Raw genomic sequence first — 22425 nt, 5'->3', positions numbered from 1 at the left:
AGAGAGAGAGAGAGAGAGAGAGAGAGATATTAGTGCTGTCAAAAAATATCACGTTATTAACGTGTTAACGCAAATCAATTTTAACGGCATCTTTTTTTTTTAAGCGCGAGATTAATGCTCTTTGTGACCGAGTGAACTTGTAGTTTTTTTATAAGCTGTGGCCACTGCTAGTAACGTAAGAAAAACTACAGAATCCGGTTGTAAACCAGAAACAAAACAATAGGCACGCCCCATGGATGTGTTTGGTCTTCGCTAGGCTAGGCTAGGTTAGGCTACCGGTTTGTGTGAATGTCAAGCGAAACACCAAAATGGATGCGTACAAGATTCTGAATGGAAAGTTTAGTTTCAAAAAGTTACCTGATGGGTCGACTGACAAGACCAAAGTTATCTGTGTGTATTGTCCCTGTGAACTGAATTATCAATGTAGCACATCCAGTCTGAAATACCGCTTGATGGCCAAACACACAGTGAATGCAAATTCTCCGTATAAGTTTAAGCCATGGTTTAACTGCACTATAGCCTGAGTTTACAATGATATGCACTTTGTAACCTAATTTTGGATCACCCTGTTTTGATCCCTTAGAAAGGGTTGTTGAAGGGGCTTTTTTGTAACCAAGTATTTTTTTTTTTCTGTTTATTGACAGTGTTAAATTGTGTGAAATTTGATTCATTCAAATGTGAACGTTAGTGTGAAATATAACACTACACGTTGTTGTAGCCATTAAAAAAACATTTGCACAAAGCAAGCCTATCCACTTTTCCATATTGATAAGGGTATTAAAATGATCATTAATCACGACACACACACACACACACACACACACACATATATATATATATATATGTGCACGGTGGAGCAGCAGGTAGTGCGCGTGCCTCACAGCAAGAAGGTCGACGGTTCGATTCCCGGGTCGGGCCTTTCTGTGTGAAGTTTGCATATATATATATAAAAGAAATATGAATACGAAGAAAAATGCATCATAAATGGTTAAATGATTTCAACTTAATTCTTAGTGGTCGAAAGAGGACTGCAACTTTTTTTATATGTCATTTCCATAAAGTTGGGGGACTAAAATAAGCAATATTGTTGAAGACATTTGAGCTGAACCATTAATTATTGAACTGTCCCTGACAGCAAATCTGGGGCAAGAAAAGCCAAACCCATTGCAGAGAGAGCTGGAGGAACACCGTGTTAATAGGGGCCCAGCAGCTCATTGTTGCCCCTGGGACTGATGACACAAGGTATTTCTAAAGTCTTTGCCGTGTTTAGCACAATCCTTTAAAGTTCTTATAATACCCTGCCACCAATTAATTGGTTGCTATCTGAGTACAGCATACTTTATTAATTGGATATTGATATACAAATGATTTAATTAAACATTTTTAAGTATCCATCTATTATCAATATACCGCCTGCGTCTCTGTCTGCAAATCAAGCTCACCACATGCTTGAAAGACAGAACGATAGCAGCAGTGCACCCATACCCAGCCCAAACTTAATCAGAGCCACGCTCGATTGTATTGTGTGTACATCCAAACTGCCAAATTATTTTTGCTCTGACATCAGGAAAAGTTTCAAAACATCAATCTGCCGCGATTCACAGCAGGAGCCTTTGCAAAGAGTGCGGGACTTGTTGAAAAATGGCCACACTACCAGTGATGAATTCGCTTTCAGTCACTGCTTTATCGGAAGCGCAGTGAAAAAAGAAGCAGAGGAAAAAAGTCCTCTGAAAATGTGTATAAGACAGCCGATCCCCTGCTGATCAGGTATCAGCTGGATGGAAGCCAAACAGAGAACAGGGGAGTGAACTATGAAGCTGATCAAGACTTTATTTATTCACCTTAAAGTGAATTTTCAGTATGACTGGGCTGCAAATACCTTGATACCTAATCTCAAGGTGTGTGAAACAAAAACGTGATCCAAATATAAACAGCAAGCAAATCCCCTCATCAAATCCAGCCCTGCCACAGCACCGGGGGAGGATTTGACTTGTTTTATTAAACTCCACTTGATCTCTTTGACTCATAAGTTAATCATTAGCTCTACTCATAACAAAACTTTTTGTTGATACCCCACCCCAAATCCATCTTTGCATCATCTGAGTATCAAGTACTTATTATCTGTAGTACCGAATGCTAGAGTGGCCATAGAAGAAAACTATATATATATTGTGGCCATGTAGACACTGACAACAATAAATGCTATTGCGTGTGAGTGCAAGATTTGTTCATTTGTTCCCACCTTTTCTTTAATTTGTGCACATAGGATAAGAGAGCCAGCACAATGTCATCATTTTTCCAAAATGCACCCACTTCTTTACGACAAAAACCTCAACAGCATGTGACAGCTACAGTAGCTTGGAAAACAGCAATATGCCATATGGAATTTGACTAATTTACTGTTTATCAGACCACAAATTAGACAAAAATTGGGTTGGAAAAACAACAAGAGTGCAGACCTCCTCTTGCCCCTCTCCTGGTCGAAGCCGCGGTAAATCACCTCAATACTGTATTCACTTTGGTCAAACTGCCCTCCTCCAGTCCTGGAGGCTGTCCCGGTCCAGCATCGCTATCCTACTAGGTGTAGACTATCGTGCACTTAAAAATCATGTCCCTGGCTTCATAGAATCCATTAATCCAGTACCAATACCTACAATCGTTAAGGAACGGCCACCATATTGGTACAGGGGAGCTGTACCTCCTAATGCATCAACGCAGGTCTACCCACAAGTACAATCATCATAACTCCCGAGATTTTGAAATTATTTTCAAGCTGTTACAAATGCAAGACATAAATTTATGATATAGGACACATGGTTAAGTTAAAAATGGGTTTTCATGCCAAAATGCTTTATCTGAAGTAGATAGACACAGTAATAGTTCTATCATATTGTATCCAAGACGTACTTACCCATTATAATTGGTTTCTAAGAATACTTTTTTCTTCCTGTATGAAAATTGGCTACCGCGTTCGAGTTTTGTTTAGAATTTTGGAAATAAAAGACTTAATTCAATGAAAAAGACATCATTACATGAAAAGTAAATTTCTGACAGGCTTTCTAATTGTCCTTTTAATTATATTTCCAGTGAAATATTTACACTTTGCTAATCTCCATTTTAAGTTACACATTATGGACTCAGTGGACAGGGTAAACAGTAAGATCCACTGATTCCAGCAGTATGCGTTTGACTCAATTTGGTTATGTATCTCATGTACTGTCAAATTCGATTCTCATACGAATGATGGCATGACATGAGAATTGCAAGACAAAAGGAAAGGACAAAGGTAGGGCGTACTCACCCTGTTTTTGCAAAGTTAGTCCAGTAGGTCATGACGACAGCACTCAGCATCACATCATTCTTGGAGAAGTTGCAGTTGAAGAGATCTGTGGGGCCAATCATGGGGATTCCAAACACATATGGTACTTCATCGCCATGGGCTGAGTCAGCCCAGCTCGGCTTCATGTCACTCTGACAGTGGTGATAGAAAGCGTAGAAATAGGTTGGTGAGCCATACTGGGCATGGAGGTCAGCTGTGGCCACTGCTGGCGCCACCCACTGGTGGTCAGTAAACAGAGCCACCAAGGTCTTACGCCGTGTCTCTGGGTTCTCCTTGTCTGCCCAGTCTGTATACATGAATTTGATGGTCTCGCGTAGAGTATCCTTGCCCTCTGGATAGCCATAGAGATGGTCCACAAAGTCCGACACAGCAAAGTCAAAATCATTGGCAGACACCCCATCCTCGCTGTCCACGATGCCGTCCACAAACTTAAACCCCTCACCCTGATTAACCCCCAGCATGATGTCATAGTTGAGGAACTCCCCTTGCTCCATGAGAATCTGGGGGTCATCTGGGATCACGTCGCCATCAATCACAGGCCCAAAAGCAATGTGGTATTTTGCAGGTGTGATATACTGCTCGATCAGCTCTTTGTAGTTCTTGTTCTGCAGGCACTCAACCAGGTCGATGGTGTCCAGCATGTTGCAGCCCACCTTCTCAGCTAGGGCACGTGTGTACTTGGCTGGCTGGTAGTTGACCGCCCAGCTGGACAGTGCTGTGCCGCTCTGGATGATGGCTTTCTGGAACAGATCTGAGATTGCAGACAGTATTAGTGAAACACAAACACACACACACACATACACACAAATGCTGGCAGCAAAGAGTTCATACTTCATGTTCAGTGAAATGCAGCAAACGTTTACTTTAGTTAAAAGCATGGAAAAAAGACATCATTTATTCATTCCCGATACACTGAGTACCCGTACTGATGTGATACCAGTGATGAATGAATGACATCTCATTTTGCATTCAAAAATCATGTCAAAGTGATTTTTAAATTAAGTGTTGATAGTTTTTTATTCTTTAAAGGATGTACAAAAAGAAAGGTCTTTGGGGAAATGTCAGAAATTAAGGTACATTTCTGTGTCTGTGTTTCATTGACAGGGAAACGCTGTAAACAAAATTGTGCTGTATCTTACAAGCCATTAACAGAGTGCTTGTAGAACACAGCCACATCAAAACTGAACCAAATGACATTCTCAGCAAAGTTTTGAAGCTCTTTAATGTGCCACAGCCGACTATGTCATTAGCAAATCTAAGCAAATCTAGCAAAGTGTTGTCAGTACTGCCAATTTTCCCTGTCTAAGTTTTTGTACTGTATATTGTTTGGGAGCTTGACACATTTAATGGCAATTGGTTGACAGAAGGCAGAAGGTGCATTACTGCAAGAAAAGGATTCTGACTTTTTCTTGTTTAATTTCCGGTGAATTTTCTAAGTGAAAGATAACTTGAGGTATGAGTGAAGACTTTCATATACCAACATCCTTCACCATGTCTCACATTCATGGCTCTATCTTTTACCTTACAAACCAAAAACACCCATACGCTAAAATCTCTCATCTGTAGTTTTTTATGCACAGTTCTACCTTTATGAAGCAAAATAACTAAATAAAATAACCCAATGTTTCAAAAAGGCCTACTGATAAATAGTTTCGAAATTGTCTAAATAAAAAAAACTCTGGTATGTGGATCTTTAACATTAAAAACCAAATATATCACTGTCAACATGTCTGATTCCACAGTAAAGAAATACCACTATAGAAATATATCTGTTTTGAAGCACATACAGGGAGTGGCCTATTATCATTAGTAGCTTTGCGCAACATAAGTCACTACAGCAAATGAATGTAGCAGAACAGAAAACAGTATTAATTTGGATCTGTCATATTTGGCATACACCAATTCCCTTATTAGAGTATCACGACCAGTACTGTTCCAAAAGAACAGTGCATCCCTTTTTTAGTAGTCATCTTTTTTTAATATCCTGTATATAAATAGTTCAAAAGTCTCAATCTTTAAACTCTCTTTTTACATCAGCATAAAAACATTTCAAGGCAAATAAAAGGATGATTCAGAATAGTGTTGTTACATCTTTTTGTCCCTAATGAACAAATCAAAACATAAAAGATATTTGCTGCTTATATAGTAACAATACCTGAGCTAGTTTCCACATCCTGGAACACAGCAAGTTGGATAGGGATTATCAGTTAAACCTCAAGTCTGATTTCCATCAAAACTACACAAACAGAGTGACTGCGTGTTTTTTCTGACCTTGGCATGTTTGCCGATGCACAAGCTGGTGGTTCTCCACAAAAACAGGGCTCCAATTTATAGGTACAAATGCAAAAAGGAGCATTACATTTACCAGCATCTTACCAGCATCTTGGTGATGTATAATACATCACCAAGATGCTGGGCAGGTCTCTGTTTGTCAGCTCTCTCAGCCATGATTTGCTCTGTCCATCAGAACATGAGGACTTTTATCTAAATGTAAAATAAGCCATTTCTATTCCCTCAAGTACAAGATGAAGATAAATGGAACAGACCTGATAACTGCAACACAAGACAAAGGAAGAGAATACAAAGTCTCCCTCACTTTGATTGCCTATAAGGTAAACCCAGTGGGCTTCTACCAGTAAGATAAAAAGGTTGATTTTGTGGGAAGGTGCATTTTTCACAAAGCCTGTTTTTGTACCATATAGAGATGAAAATGGCCTTGGACCTGTAGCACTTTCTGAGATCCAATCCCCCAAATCCACCTTTTTTCTGACAAATGTGTCTGACGGTTTTCCTGCTGGTTGTCTGTGTTTGAGTTTCACACAACTATTCATTTGTGAAAACCAGGAGCTCGCGAGAGCACTCCAAAAAAGAAAAACATTTTTGTTCTCTGAGGCAGAATACCATATGACCACATACTTTGATTGTCGTCTCTGGATGTGGTGATCAAATATGAGTAATCTGATTAAAAGTTACAAAACAGATTATTTAAATAACTGATGCTACTGAGCTGTTTTAGTGCGTTCTTCTTGCCACTATGATGTTTTCTTTTTGCCCTTCTGGTCCCTGTTTGCTTGTCGTTTCGCTATGCTTAACACAAATTTAGGACTTTTTCATGTCCTGTACCCAAACACTACATGTCTACGCTAGATCTAGTATTTGGAAAATATGCAGCCTGAAAATCTGATAACGAGATTAAGTGAACAGAATTCGTGGCCCCTAGATGCTAAATACTGGCTATCATAGCAGTTTCGAGAGTCAAGATGGGCTCAAACCCAAATCAAGACACAATAAGAAGGAAAATAGAAATAAAGCAGTGCACTGCTGTAGGAGGGAAACCTCTTTTTGATCACAACTTACAGGCATAAGTGATCTGTGGTAACAGGTTGGTAACAGTACTGAAGTAATGAGGATGGGGCCAGAGGAAATATCATGGCTTCATTGAAATGAAAGGGATTTATTCCTTGGTGAATGACTGTGCAGAGCAAATACAATGTAAATCTACCGATTAGATTACATCATGTGCTGCAAAGTAATGTTTTTTTGTTTGTTTTTTTTTCTGAAAGGGTTACTTTTTGGGTAGCATTAATATGCAAATAAAAGTTCATGGTATTTTGCCCAAAAGGTACTTATTTTGCATAAATAGAACTGTCTTCCTGTATTTTATGCTAAGCAAGAAAAACTTGACTTCTCTCCTGGCTATGATTTTTTTTTTTATATTGTGAATATGTGAAAAAGTCCAGACTTATGTTTGCAGTCACTTCAATTATTTACAATAAATACTTATTGTCACCAGAGTTGAAATGTTGCTGTGCAAACCTGCCTTATGTGAAGCAAAACCAACATGCCTGAGCTCACTATCACAATCTGATAATGACAGATTGTGATGTGAAGCGCACGTTGTATCAGTGCGTGATGAGTAAATACAGATAGGAAAAAATGAAAAAACTGAAAATGAATGAAAAGACCCTCTGAGTGTGAGCATATCTCTGTGTGGTTATGCATGCCTGTGAGCATACAAACATACCTTCTGAGTAATGCGAAAGGGTGAGCAGGCTGACGCATGATGCTCCAGCACCAGAGCCAAAAATGGTCACTCTCTTTGGGTCTCCTTTGAAGGCCTGGATGTTTTCTTTGATCCACCTGAGAGCTTGAATTTGATCCAGCAAGCCGTAGTTGCCCTTGGCTGCCTGGTCCCCTGTGCTTAGAAACCCTAGATTGATGAAAACAAACAGGAGAAAAACAGATCTAAACTTTACTTCCAAAAGGTTTTTTGTACTGATTTCATCTTTTTTGTGTGTGTCTGTGTAGTAAAAAAGTGTAGTATATGGATCCAAAGCCTGATGCATCTTATTCCTCTGTACCATAGAGCCTCATTGCTGTCCAAAAAATATTGAAAACACATCCGTGAGACACACTGTTGCACCCATGTTTGTTCAATACCATGAACACACACACACTGTAGCTTCGTTTTTCAGTGTCACAAACACCATCCTGATGCCACAAATATGCAGTATTTCCTCCTGCTTGAGTAACATTTGTTAAAAACAACAGTATCCAGCTGTTTCAAAATGAAACTATATATGTATGACCTGGAATGAAAGACTTATGTCTTCAGTAGGTGCTAGTGAGCTTGGAGCTGAGATCCGTAGACAGGATAAGGTACAGTAAGGGTAAATGCATTGTTGGTTTTAGTCTTGTCATGGGATTTGTTGATTGTAGTTGGCAGTAGTTTCAAAAACAAAGTTTGAATGAAGAGCACCCAAACACCAGAATAAATGAATGACACCTGGAAATTCCTGGGAATAAGATAATGAGTAAAGTGAAATGAAATCAGGTTAAATAGTCAATTAAATTGTTTATCATCGGAACAAAGAAGGAGTTCCTCTGCTAAACTGTGGCCTGAAAAGAAACCAGATGTTTAGTATACATTTCCAGTGGATTAGAGAGGTAAGGAAGAGTTCTTCTTGGGCAGCCAATGTCTGCTTTAATGCCTATGAGCAGGCAATGGTACTATGTACATATATGCTGCATGTATGTTCATGTCAGGATGTATAAGTTCGTATATAGTTTGTATTATCGAGGCTGCTCAACACACCTGCAAGATGTGCCTACGTCAGATTTATTTCACTTGTTCCAGCTGTCTGTAGAATAAATACAACAGCTGACACTTTATGAAATGCATTCCAAGGTTTATTTTTACGCTTGAAGTCTATTTTCTTCAGTATTACACAAGTGACTCCAGTGATTATGTATTGGGCTCTAAACACTGCCAAATTGTGGGTGACCTACACTTTAATATTTTGCTTGAATGCATCCTGTGTAGACACAGATGGGGCAATGAAGCTGCTGCTCTGCTAATATGCTGCTCATGCTACACCTCCTGTGTAGACACAATGTTAGGCTCTTCAGAGACAGGAAATGTGCAAATGAGGCATATGTGCTGGTAGGTTTTATCATCGCCAAAAAGTGATTATTTACTGTATCTCTTGTAACTAACTTATTTCCTGCATTGAAAATCCTCTGAATCAGTCTCCAATAAAACCTAGGACAATAATAATAATAATAATAATTAGCACATCCATCCATTTGTAAACCATTCTGGTTGAATTGTACTGTGTCAAGACCCAGCACACAAATAGTCAAGTATGAAAAAGCCTTTGAAATTGATTTCACTCATGGCTCCAGAAATGGTCAGCCAGTAGAGATCCCTTCCAGTCAAGTGCCAGACAAACCAGCCTGGCAGGGACAGCCACATCCGAAACTTATTTACAAATTAGCAAATGTGCCTAAACCCATTAAGTGGCTTTCTAAATGCTGTCACTGGGGGAACTGGTGGCTCGTCCTTGCCAGGCCTATGAGCTCGGTGGCCAAGCCTGGCAGCGACAGCCTGTCCCTGCAAGCTGACCAAGACCGAGGCAGTGTAAATGACAAATGAGATGAGGACTGCTGGGTAAGAAAGGAGGAAAAATAGGAGAGGTAGCCTGTGGCTCATTGATAGAGAGCAGATCCGTTTTGTCATGGTGAGGTGGAGGAGATGATAGAGAGGGAAGGAGAGCAGGGGTGGGGGAGGATTACAAGGCCTCTGGCAGCCTCATACACCCTGTAGGATGGCCACAGGCCTTGTCACTGCATTGCCCTCTCCACTTCACCCCTCTGTTCCTCCCCACTCAGTCTCTCTCATTTCTCCTCTCTTACCCCTTTTTTCTATCCCCTGTCCTCCTTCACCACAAAGGCGCCAAGGAGAGAAGCATGCCTACCAGGGGCTCCTCAATATGTGTGAAGATTAGTCAAAGCTTCATTTCAAAGCACCATGTTCCAAAAATAGACCGCATACATAACTAAGCCTACTGCCTGGAGATACATTATGGACAATGGCTGATAAACACTGACTTACCAGAAATCAAAGGGGCCTCTAAAAACCTCTAAATGTGAAATGATAAGAAACATTTATGTAAAAATTGAGATTTAATGAACAGTGTCATAGCAAGTGAAAGTGTAGTGTAAGTTGACTGATTTCATCAGCTTTGTACACACCTGTAGCTTATTAACATTAATTCTGTAAGATGGTCAAACATCATGATAACTCTCATCTAGTTAGTATGTTCACTACATACCAGTGTCTGTATAGTGCATATACGATATAAGGGATTATGTCAACTTTTGATTGTAGCAGGTAGCCTAGTAGTTGAGTGTAACTGACAAAGGTAATTGACAGGTGAATACTTTGTGGGAATCTCCTGCTAAAATTTTCAAGCATATCATTTTGTTGCTTTAAGATTATCACCTCAACATAGGTTACTTCTGAACCTGGTCTTCTAGGATTTGAGGCTGTTAAATTGCTTGTCCTGTCAGTCTGTGAAACTGGCAGGCAATGAGTCATTCACATTTCACCCTTGGTCAGTACCAAGACCTGCCTGGCGAACTAAACCAAAGCAAACCGCTTGACAACAAACCATTTCATTGTCTGTGTCAACATTGCTAATGCATACAAGTCCCTTAGTGCTAAACGGATGAGCAATCAGATCTGCTGTTCATTTTAACATACTTTCATCATACCTGTACATATCACTACACATTTTTTTTAAATATATATGTATATATATTTTACAGCGGCACGGTGGAGTAGCAGGTATTGTGCGTGCCACAGCAAAAAGGTCGCTGGTTCGATCCCTGGGTCGGGCCTTTCTGTGTAAAGTTTGCATGTTCTTCCCATGCATGCGTGGGTTCTCTCCGGGTACTCCGGCTTCCTCCCACAAACCAAAAACATGCTCATTAGGTTAATTGGTGACTCTAAATTGCCCTTAGGGGTGAGTGTGAGCGTGAATGGTTGTTTGTGTATATATGTTGCCCTGCGATCGACTGGCAACCGGTCCAGGGTGTACCCCGCCTCTCGCCCTGTTGACAGCTGGGATAGGCTCCAGCCCCCCCGCAACCCCGAAAGGAACAGGCAGTGTAGAAAATGGATGGATGAATGGATGGATATACTGTACATATATATATATACTTTAAAAAAAAAAAAAAGATTTTTCAACCCTGTGCTGAGCTTGTTGCAAGCGAAATTTCGTTCAGTGTACACTTGCTGTCTACTGAATGACAATAAAAGCTGTCTAAGTCTAAGTCCTACCCACATTAACCTCACCCTGCCATCTATGTGATGGACTTCAACAGCCACCACCCTGACATGGGATACCCAGTAGCAGACAGTGATGGTGAGGCACTTTCAGACTGCCTCCCTGAGTTCTAACATGGCTGACCCAATTCTACACCACGATTAAACACACAAACTCAATCCATGCCATACCAAAACCTGGTAAAGACAACAAGCTACCAACAAGCTACTTCCCAGTCTCTTTACGTTGCTTCTAAAATCTTGGAACTCAAGGACCTCAGCACGGGGGAACCAGTACTTGCCTGAACCACCTACATTGAAAATGGCTTTGAAAGCAAGCTTACGGCAGAAACAGCACTCCCTGCCTGGGCAAAAGCAACAACTAAATCTCTGCTAACCAACCATGGACAGAATACAGGTGCATGGAGGACACAGATAAACGGACTCCCACAAGGATCAGTTCTTGCCCGAACCCTGTTTAAACTCTCTACAACCAATATACCCACCAATAAATCCTATAGATTAATCATTTGTGATCTCATCTGCAGGCCACCCAAGCACCAGATTTGGATTCACTGGAGCAGGTGCTCACTGAAGACCTCACAAAATCGGACTAATACTGCCAAATGTGACACGTCAAGCCAAGTCCAGCAAAACAGCAGCCCTTACACTGCGTATATCAGCAGTAGCCCTTGCATACTCTGCATTTCAGGTCGTCCCATACACACTATGTGGATGCCCAAGTTAACACAACCATGCAAATCATAACTGGGTAACTGGCTCAGCACCATTCTCCTGGCTCTCTGTCCTATCCAACATAGCCACTAAAATTAAATATTCTGCACACTTGCCTTCCTCATGGTGTCTAGATGCACAATGACCGAAACCAATAAGTAGTCAAAGTAGTATTGAGTTGACCTCAATACAAGCATGCGCATATTAGTCCACTAGGAAAGGAAGCATCAGATGACAACATGATAACATACAGCTCATAGTATTTCTCCTCTTCATCTCAAGATACTTGCAAGAAGAAAAAAGTGAAATGGTGTTTAATAATCTGGGGACATTTACGCTTTGGATTAAATCTGAAGTTACAAAACTTGGTGTTATCCTAGATTCACGTGAAAGTCCCACGTCTGCAAGGAGATGAAAACTTAATTTTTCCACCTTAGAAACAGCTCAAGTATTACCATTTACAAATCAAAAAGATGCCAAAAAAACATGCCTTTAATTACTGTAAAGCACTATTTACTGGCCTCACACAAAAAAACCCTGAGAGATTTCAGCCCATTCAAAACTCTGCAGCTCAGCTATTAAGCTTAACCAAAAGGAGAGAGCACATTAGTAAATTAGGGATGCAGCCTTTGTCAGTTATACCCGAAATCTCTGGAAAACACTACCTGTAGATATCAGGGAAGCAAGCTTGCTAAATATGTTTAAAAGAAAGCAAGCATATTTTTCAATATGTTATTAGTCTTATAATTATTATCAAGTGGGCATCATTCTCTATCATATTTTACATTAATTTCTATCCCTGTTTTTATGCTCATTCTGTCTTTTTTTATGTGAGGCACTTGGTGCATGTGATTCCTTTGTTGTAAAACACTTTGAGCTGTATTTCTTCTATGAAAGGTGCTATAATATACAAAGTTTTTTATTATTATTAGTGCATTATTGTAACTCTGGGAGTGGAATCACTCCCTGCTTGGCCACTGGATAGCAGTTCCCTGATACCCTGTCTTCTTTCAGTGTGACCTATATAGTGGCAACAGAAGATGTATCATTATTTTTTATATATATTTTACTGCTATTAAGTAAAGTTACTTGAAAGTGGAATTTCCTCTGACAGAAGTATTATTTTATCTGATTCTCTTCATGTAGAAACAAGATTGAATAAGATTGTGAAAATACTTGGTGCAATCATATCTCATTTAATACTTCGTGGATCACAAACAGCGTTTGATATCAGGCCACACAAACTGCTGAAAGTCCTTGTGATTGGTGAGAACAGTCATGCAGGCATTGGCCATTCATTTCAATGACAAGCTCAAAGCTTTTCTTTTTTTTTAATGTAAGGAGGCAAAATAATGAAATATTGCTTAAAGTTAGAATGCCTGGAAAAATCCAGTCGACATTTTACCCCTGCTGAGTCTATCAGAGAGTCACTAGTGAATTAAGATCCAGAGGAGAGTTGTCAATACTGGAATGGAAAAACACTTTAATGGTACACATTTACTCTGCGGGGTAAAATTTATGAAGAAAATTCTGTCTGTCCTTTCTGCTGTATTCCTAACATAAAATTCAAACAAATGGTGTCAATTTTCAGTTTCACTTGACAGGCGCAGATAAGTGCTCAGTTAATGTATTGTAATGATAGTACTTGGGTTCTCTTTGGGAAGCAGTGAGGAATGATGACTTTTGGGTGCCAACTGAAAAGATAACACACTTCATTTGAAGGGTCCCACAGTTTTCCTATGATCTTTGGAAAGCTCCTGAAAAGGATTCAGTTCAGTACTATTTATACTCTAAAAATGTCTTTCTTAGTCGCTCTAAATTACAGGCAAGCATTCAACTTGGCAAATACAGAGACAAGATTTTAATAGTTAAAAAAAACAAAAACAAAAACTGCTCACTATAATTCTACACAATAACTGGTTTCAAACACAATTACACAACAAATTGTAACTGTAACTAAGCATAATATATATATGGCCACTTCTCCAAAGACCCATCCTGGGAGTACTCAGGAAAGAGGCATCACACAACACCAATGCCAAGTGGCTGGTAGACCTAAGAGCAGACCACAGCAACCTTTCAGAACAAGAACCAGACAGCATTATAAAGGCAGACATCCAATGAGTGTGAACAGCTCGACAGCACCATGACCAGACTCCTTGCACTGGTTTTGAGTTTGTTTTTTCAAGAATGAGTGGTTGCCAATGCATGGCCCGAAAGAAACGCTAGTCAAGGACACAAATATTATTTTTTGTGACAATGAAGTGACTGTCAGTATCATTAACAGAGGGTGCTCCTCAGTTCCGTTTATTAACAGATTCGTTAGGCGCCTTAAATAGTCATCTGTCTTGGGTAACTTCATAATTCAAGCAGCTCATATTCCAGGTTTGAATAACGAAATTGTTGATTCTTTGTCCCGGTTTAAATTTCGGTTTCACCAACTGTGCCCAGAGGCAGCACCATCCTCTTCCCACAATGGCCATTCCATGTAGGCACATGGAAAAGCAGAGAGGAACTCTCTCTGCTTCAGGCTTTTCATTGCAAACATGTGAAAAGGCAGGGAGGTCCCAGAGCAGAGCCATACCGCCAAATGTAATGTATACGGTATTCATGCATGCTGTATTAATAAATATATTTTGACTAAAGTGGTCATGACTGAAATGTTTTATATTGTCATTCACTCCCATGCATGCTGTAATCTCAGTCAGTGGCTCTTCCGGCAGCTGTCTCTCTGTCGCCTCTCACAGGCAGGATTGCTTTGTTTATGGGGATGGGTTATATTTTTGTCAGGTTGAAACTTTCTCATGGTTTGTGTGGCTTTAGTTGACACGGATGTGCACACATACTGCTCCAAAATCAAAAAACACCTTCACTTTTCTCTTCAGTTTCACACTGATGACTAATTGAAAAGTTGATAAAAATACAACTTTTAACATGACTGAAACAGATCAGGATGGATTAATTACAGTAGGCTCCACTATAATGTGACACTCGAACCACCCCTGCTCTTATTTATCAAACAGTACCATTGATTAATAGCTTAATTTAGCTGCCAAGGTGAGACAGAAGATGAACTTCCTGTATAGTCTTATGAGTAAATATGTGTATAAGCACCCCTGAAAATCTAGTTTGTTTGATTTCTGGATGAAATTATCCTCCCTGATCCACTGTGTTTGAACAATGTGTTTTTCTCCTTCAGTTACTTCAATACAATTATCCTTGATGACGGAATGGATGGAAATGAATAGACAGACAGAGAGGGGGGCAGGAACCCCTCGCAACGCATGAAGTGCGGTGTGGAACAGCCAGTGGCGAACTTAGCCATTTGGGGGCTCTAGGCAAACAGTCATTTGGGGGCCCCTGCATCTACCAGTCTAATGTACCTTACATGTATATTCCATGGACATTGCAAACTCTGATACTGTCTTAAAGCGTGGATGTGTGCAAATAGATTTGAATTTGTCTCAAATGTAGTTTTCCTGGTCTTCTTCAACCCCTGACTAATGCATGTTTGTTTCACTGACAAGATAATCTTGACTCGTCAAGTCTGAACAAAGATGTGACCTTTGTTATACAATATTAGTAAAGACTTGACAATTGTTATTCCAGGATGAATAAAGATTTATTTAAAAAAAAGAATAAAATATGTTAAAAGACAGGGTTAGGGAAAGGGCCTTGTGGTCAATCTTGTGTCACCTGCAAAGTGAGAATAGCATACAAAACAATTAGATTAGTTATGAGACACATTATGACACAGAGACTGTTAACCTAATATGTCCTTATTGCTTCCGCTGACTCCGCTGCTGCGGTTCCGGTAAAGAAGCTTGACAGCTTTGGCAGCTTTGAGATGAACTGCTGCCTTTGGTCCCCCTTTTTCTTTTTTTGCGATCCACTTTCGTATGCTCGCTTCATGTCTCTTTCTCTCTTTTACCGTTTGTTTGTTGTTTGGATTTTACGCGCCGTTATCATTTCCGCATAAGCACAGCGCGATCGAGCGTGATACGTAACATGGAATAGTCCATGCAGTGCAGACTGAAGGGGGTGCACGGTTGGTAGAAAGACTGTCAAAACATGAGTAATTGATCAAATTAGACATCCCGATGCTACTATTGTGAAGAGATATTGATTGAAAAAAGTAATATGGGGACAAATTATAAAAAAAAAAAAATGCATTTTTGGGGCCCCAAAGGCCTTATATGGGGCCCGGGGCTCCAGGCAAATGCCTGGTTTGCCTAATAGTACGGCCCGCCTCTGGGAACAGCAATCCTGGGGCGCAGGAAGCACCCTGATATGGCCAGTGGACGGATTAGAGGCAAGAGCTAGCCATGGGCCGCAAGCAATGGCAGAGGGTTCGAGGAGGCTTGGACTCCCTTGCCAGAGGAGGGAAATCATGCAAGTTGCGTAAGGTCTATTTTCAAGCTGGATACCATAGATGGGATGTGAGCGAAAGAAGCGCATCCCTCTCTTGTTATGAGCCCTGACTGGGGACTAGGGCTTGTGGTGTCTAGCTGACTGGTTTTACGTTTAGCCTCGAGCTGGCCCTAAGATTTGTCAGGGTCAATGACTGGAGGAGTGGCACAATCAGGGATCAGGGAGCCTTGGCATCAGGCTCACAGGCACAGGGTGTGGTGGTTTGTGCTGGGCTGAAGATGATAATGTCCATGTGCTTCTCAGCTTCCTGGATCTGGTAGCATGGCCGGCACAGCTGACCAAAACAGAAGGAGAGGTGAGTGGGGCCATGGTAAATAGATGAGGTGGCTGGGAACAGAAACAAAAATGAGGCCACTACAGAAGCTAAATGTGCAAGACCATAAGTTAGCAGCCTGGTGTGGCAAGTAACTGCCACTGGCAGGGAGGGCTCAGGTCAAAAAACAGCAGTATGAGGGCGATCACGGAAAACTGTCAGTCCGTAGACGGATGTGATATGTGTAGGAAAATGGAAGTCACTAAAATCATTGGTAAAAACTTGACAAAAACAATGAGATCATATTAGGATTTAATCAGTGGAAGCAGGTAACTTTGCGACATTATTGATCCTGCATTAGTGCTTTAGACTAATGGGAAGTCAGGGTGGAAACTCACATAAGTGGAAGTGTTAATGAAGTTGATATTCAGGGATATTGACTCACTATCATGTTATATAAATTGCTTACAATAATATGAGAAGGTCACAAACAAATATTTTTGCCTAAAACATTTCTGAAAAGCTATTAAAACAGCTATTGTATTTTTGCCCAGTAACTGATGGAGAATTGTTCACTTTTGTTTTTATTTTCTCAGATAAGGTTTTTGCTGTGCTGTCAGTGATACTGCGATCTCTCACTGAGCACACAGGAAACCCTTCATCATCAGCAGCGCTCCCACTCCTCTGATGGAAAGGCATTAATCTCCCCCCTCTCCTATTTGTATTAATGCTGCCTTGACAGGGGCTAGGAGAGTAATATAGGTCATTTATGACAAAGCACAGAGTGATCACAACCACAAGGTTTGAACAGCACTGACGCAGGAGATCTAATGAGTGACCGCACTGATTGATTTTTAACTATTTTAAGTGGAGCAATGACTGAAAACATTGTGTTTTTCTTTATTTTGTGACGATGAGCATATCTGATCTAACAGAAAATGCTGTAAGGTGCATTGTGGCAGTGATTCTTAAACACTTTTCGTCATGGTCTCCTTTTGAAGTAAAAGAGAAATATTAAACAACATGTTTATTTTATTAACAATAAACCAAAACCACAATCTCTCCCTAAACTTCAGGGCTTTAGTAGCCCTCGGGTATATCAATGCAGCTCAATTCGTAAAACCGTCTGAACATACAGTTTCTAATTCTGGCAGCGATTATGCTTTGTATGCTAAAGTGTTTCGGAAAACAAATTAGTACTACATAAAAGTCATTAATGGAAGACAGGATTGTAACAACAGCCAAGTAGGATTTACTGAAATGACATCATCATCCGTTTCTTTTCTCTTTGTATTGTGCAGCTGTATTATGTAAGAAAAAAAAAAAAATCCTAATCTTTACTTTTATTATGTGTTTGGAGTATTGTATTTTTGAGTGTGGTATTAATGGATGTGTTCTGACAATGTATCACACAGCCTGAAAAGAGGAGCTGCTCACAGTTGGAAAAGTAATATTTTTGGTGCAAAGGACAGGAAAATTACAAGAAAAAAAAAAGAAATAAAAAAAGTATTTCCAGATTGGCAGTTGAAAATCCATTGGGTTCAGCGCAAAATGGTAAAACATCAATTGTGTGTTTTATAGTAACAGCCAAAATAAAACATTGACAGCATACAGAAAGTGCTCCAAACCTGCAAAAACCTACTGGATAAAGTCCAGAATGCATGTGGTCAAACTGAACAAGTCGATGAAATGTTGGCATTTTGGAGACACAAGAGATTTTCACCTGACAGCAGAAATGTGATTGCAGAGCCAAATACAAGCACAGTCACTGGCGTAATCTGCACAATACATCTGAGTTGAAATTTAAAATGGATTTTTCCCTGTCCTGAAAATACCATCAGAGTGTTATCCAAATGCCACGGCGTGTTCTTGTACACAGTTTAATGTTAAAAAGCGTCAGTGACAAAAATGACAGAGTGAAATGGCACTACAGCTCTGTGGACAGACAGTGACCTGGCAGAATGCCAAGTGCTTGAGCTTTGAGCACGAAATGTTCACAGACCAGAGAGCAATATGAGTCAATGCATGCGTTTAATTTCATTACATCACTCACACTGGAAACGGAGAAATGTCTGATTTTATCTCCTCTTTTGAACTCACAGTTCCGAGAAACAATCCGAGATGCAGACTTTGTTAAGTTTTTGATGTGAATTTGAAATATTGCAGTGACATTTGGTATTGTAAGTGTAACATTACAACATAAAATACTGCAATGTCATATGCAGTTGCTGTAGTAAGAAATGATAACCTGGCATTTGTGGTCAGCTTTCAACTCTCATATCCAGATGTAATTTAATACAGTTTTCTTTACACAGATGTGTGTTAGGAATGCACTTATGGTATTGGCATTAGGCTGATACTGACCTGAATAATCAGCAGATAATGACATAACTGTCTCATCACAGATGAGAATCTATGGTTTCCACTTTCTGGTACATGTATTTATTTTTGACTGTAGTCAATCAGTATAGCTTAGTATTGCAAGTAAGGTAGAGCCAATCCTGATTTGTATGCAATCCAGGGAAACCAGGATGATGCAAGTAGATTTGTGATCTGACCAACAGAGACATATGGGGGTGTGTAAATGGAACTGTATTAAATCACATCTGGATTTTATGGACATGAGATACAAGTGTTAATGAAGCCAGTCTCTAGCACCACAACATAAAAGTGATCCAAATGAGTTTTTGAGAGATTTTAAATTTGGGTATTGGATTGGGGATCAGTATCAGAAAATACCTTTCACTGAATTAACTTAATCAGTATCAGGAGGGAAAAAGTTGAATCTTTGCATCTCCCTACTATTTGTCTCCATTTGCCACAATACAAATCTTAGAATTTACTCTTCGTGACATTGTGCGTTGTGATCAGATGCCATTGCTATCTGATATTTAAAACAAAAAAACGATGGACTGAAATCCAGTTGATCAAACAATGCCACTCTCTCACCAACGCAGACCATTCAAGAGATGCACTGATCAGCCTTGCTCTTATAAACACAAAAATTAACCCAATGAAAATCATGTACAACTGTGTTGCGGGGTAAGGACTATGTATGAATTTCAAGATGAGGATCCCTTAACATCTTTTAAACATCTGGCTAAAATGTATCTCAAACAGCCTTCAAAAGGTTTCCATCCATCTCCGATGCTTCTTTCTTGCATTTATAATTCAATCCAATCTGACCGAAGACACATGAAGTGGCTGAGTGCAAATGGCCTGTCTTGAGATTCATTTTCGCTGACATTATGAAATTAGCTGTGAGAGCCAGATCATTGAGATTAGTGTGGAGTACAAAACCAAAACAAACATCCTGTGAGTCCACACTCAGTAAGTGGCAAATTAATTGAAAATGGGGCTTGCTTTTCTAGAGTCTCATGGTTGTAATCATAAAAATAAAGTGAAACGAGAATATATCGCAGCAAATAAAAAGGAGAGGTCTTTAATAATCCTATGTTATGGAGAGAAGCAGGGCACGCTGACAACATGACAGTAATAGTACTTAATTGTGCTCTCTGTCCAGAAGATAATCTCTCCTGCGGCTCCCAGATTAAATGTTAATTATCAAAGGGAATGATGGGAAGGGAATGGTTTGGGATAAGCTCAGCAAGGTCAGTTCAGCTCAGCTGTAGCCACGTTCAAACCTCCTATTTGTCAGATATGAAGTTGTTCACCCGACTGGGTCAGACTAGCTTCAAGCACAATCACAATCACGGGGAAGAGGGAAGGTGAAGAGAAGACAATCAAAGTCAGGCGTTTTCTCGCAGCTGATGTCTGTAATTAGGCTGAAGCAGTAAAGCCCACACGTGGCATGCCTGGTGTTAAACATAACCTCCCCCTGACTGACAGTACAGCAGTGAAACAAACACACCACAGCTGTCAGAGTGTGTCAGCCCACGCTGGTGCATTCGAGGGTCACATCATGTGGCAGATTTTTGGTGACAGCAGTGCAATGAGTCACACTAAGAATGACATCGTGATAATGACTGGAAAAGACAAATGTGGACATTCCTCTACAATTTCTCATTTTTTCACTTAAACTGCAGATTAGCTGTGGTTAGCTAGTCTGCGTCCTGTCTCCACAGATGAGACATATTTGAGGGTATTTTAGAGGATGGCACCAGTGTCATTTTTTTCCTATTATCATTACCACCTGTGAAAAAAGGTGGAATGTATTTGGAATTTGGACACTTCTACAGCAGGTTCTCCTTACTTCCCAAAAGTCCCAAAAACATTGAAGACACATTGCTGGATTGACTGATCATCAGTCATGTTCAACAAATGCAACAAATGCTCTGCAGTTTTGTCTTGCTGTGACTTTATGACACAGCTAATTACTAGTTTGTTGGACTATTTTAACTTTTTAGTCAGGCTGATGAAGGCTGCGAGGTGTCTCGCTTCTGTTTAGCACCAGGGATGAGGATCAGCACCTCCAAGTCTCCAGTTGCCAAGGTAACCTGGCCCTGGATAGGCGATAGAAAATGGAAAAATTGCTGTTTCCCCTTCGCATTGGTTATGGTGAAATGAAATATGGTCCAGGAAGGCTGGTCTGAGTAACCGCACCAGGTCTTTGGAGGTTTTCCAGATGGTCAAACACTACAGAGCAGCTCATAATTCCATCCATCCATCCATTATCTATACCGCCTATCCCTTTCGGGGTTGCGGGGGGCTGGAGCCTATCCCAGCTACAATGGGCGAGAGGCGGGGTACACCCTGAACCGGTCGCCAGCCGATTGCAGGGCCACATGCAAGGACAAACAACCATTCACACTCACACTCACACCTACGGACAATTTAGAGTCATCAATTAACCTAATGAGCATGTTTTTGGTCTGTGGGAGGAAGCCGGAGTACCCGGAGAGAACCCACGCATGCACGGGAAGAACATGCAAACTTCACACAGAAAGGCCCCGCCTGACCCGGGGATCGAACCGGCAACCTTCTTGCTGTGAGGCACGCGCACTACCTGCTGCACCACCGTGCAGCCCCAGCTCATAATTCGATAATAAAAAATTAAGTTAGAAAGTTGCCATAGTGATGATCATTTCCACGATCACCACTATGGCAAAAATATTGTGTTGACATTACAAAGGCATCCAGCTAAAATGTGTGCTTGCAGGTATATGATTGGCCATAACAGTGTCTTGGTGAATATCTTATATTGCAGCAAAGATTCAACTCCCTTTTGCCAGGCCACCGCGTTTTTGTTTTTTTTTTTTGCTGGAGCTCTCATTAGCACCCCCACAACTCAAACAGTGGCCTGGTTGTCTTTCTGAACATGGCCTTACCCATGATATCCACTCATGCTCTCTTCTAATTTTGAATTTTAGCTGTTACGTGAGTCCTCTTGCTGCACACACTCAACTCTGCTCCTCTGTAAAGGTGATGCTGTGAGAAATAAGGCACCTAAAAAGGCAGCTAACACTGCTACACTGAATAAACCATGGTATACTTCCTGTCCATGGTATACCCTGCGTCTTGCCTAATGTCAGCTGGGATCAGCTCCATCCCCAACAACCCTGCAAAGGATAAGTGGTTTCGATGCTGGACGGATGGATAAAAAGACTTTTTATCTTGACATTTGAAGTGGAATGCACAATATACTGTTGAGTAAAAGTGTGTTCCATTGCTGAATTCTCAGTGATTTGTGTTATGACAAATGTCTATATGATTTCTGACTTCTGGAAAAGAACACAGATGCTGCTATTCCAGTTTGGCTCAGGTCCATAACCAGTTTTTTCTCCTTCTTTTTTAATTGTTAGTATTAGAATTGTCAGTTATCTTTCTTACAAACTGTATCTCCTAATAGGATTATTTATAGGCTGTTTGAAAGCAGATCATCTGCCTGTGGAATTCACCACAGGTAATGTAACTCTAAAATGTACCCTTACGTTGATTAAACCCCCACATTACAAACAATATAGAGGGCAGTAACACTCTATATTAAGGTAGACATATTACCATTAACTAGTTGCTTGTTAGCATGCATATTCATAGCATATTGGTTCTTTATTTGTCATTATAAAGCACCTATTAGAGGTTTGGAGTTATGAAGGG

The 22425-nt window shown here is 40.4% G+C and overlaps 1 protein-coding gene across 2 annotated transcripts in view; it reads right to left on the bottom strand.

Annotated features, from left to right (window-relative positions):
- Nucleotides 1-22425, bottom strand: part of nlgn4xa (neuroligin 4 X-linked a) — a 108872-nt gene that overhangs the window by 9417 nt on the left and 77030 nt on the right. For both annotated transcript variants that reach the window (XM_070994134.1, XM_070994133.1), the window contains 2 exons: nucleotides 7365-7550; nucleotides 3302-4091 (listed from right to left, as the gene is read on the bottom strand). In XM_070994134.1, the coding sequence (XP_070850235.1) occupies nucleotides 3302-4091; nucleotides 7365-7550 (976 nt within the window). The remainder of the gene's footprint in view (nucleotides 1-3301; nucleotides 4092-7364; nucleotides 7551-22425) is intronic.

Source organism: Chaetodon trifascialis, chromosome 24 (genome assembly GCF_039877785.1).
Source record: "Chaetodon trifascialis isolate fChaTrf1 chromosome 24, fChaTrf1.hap1, whole genome shotgun sequence".
NCBI lineage: Eukaryota > Metazoa > Chordata > Actinopteri > Chaetodontiformes > Chaetodontidae > Chaetodon > Chaetodon trifascialis.
This window is presented reverse-complemented; position numbering and strand designations above follow the sequence as displayed.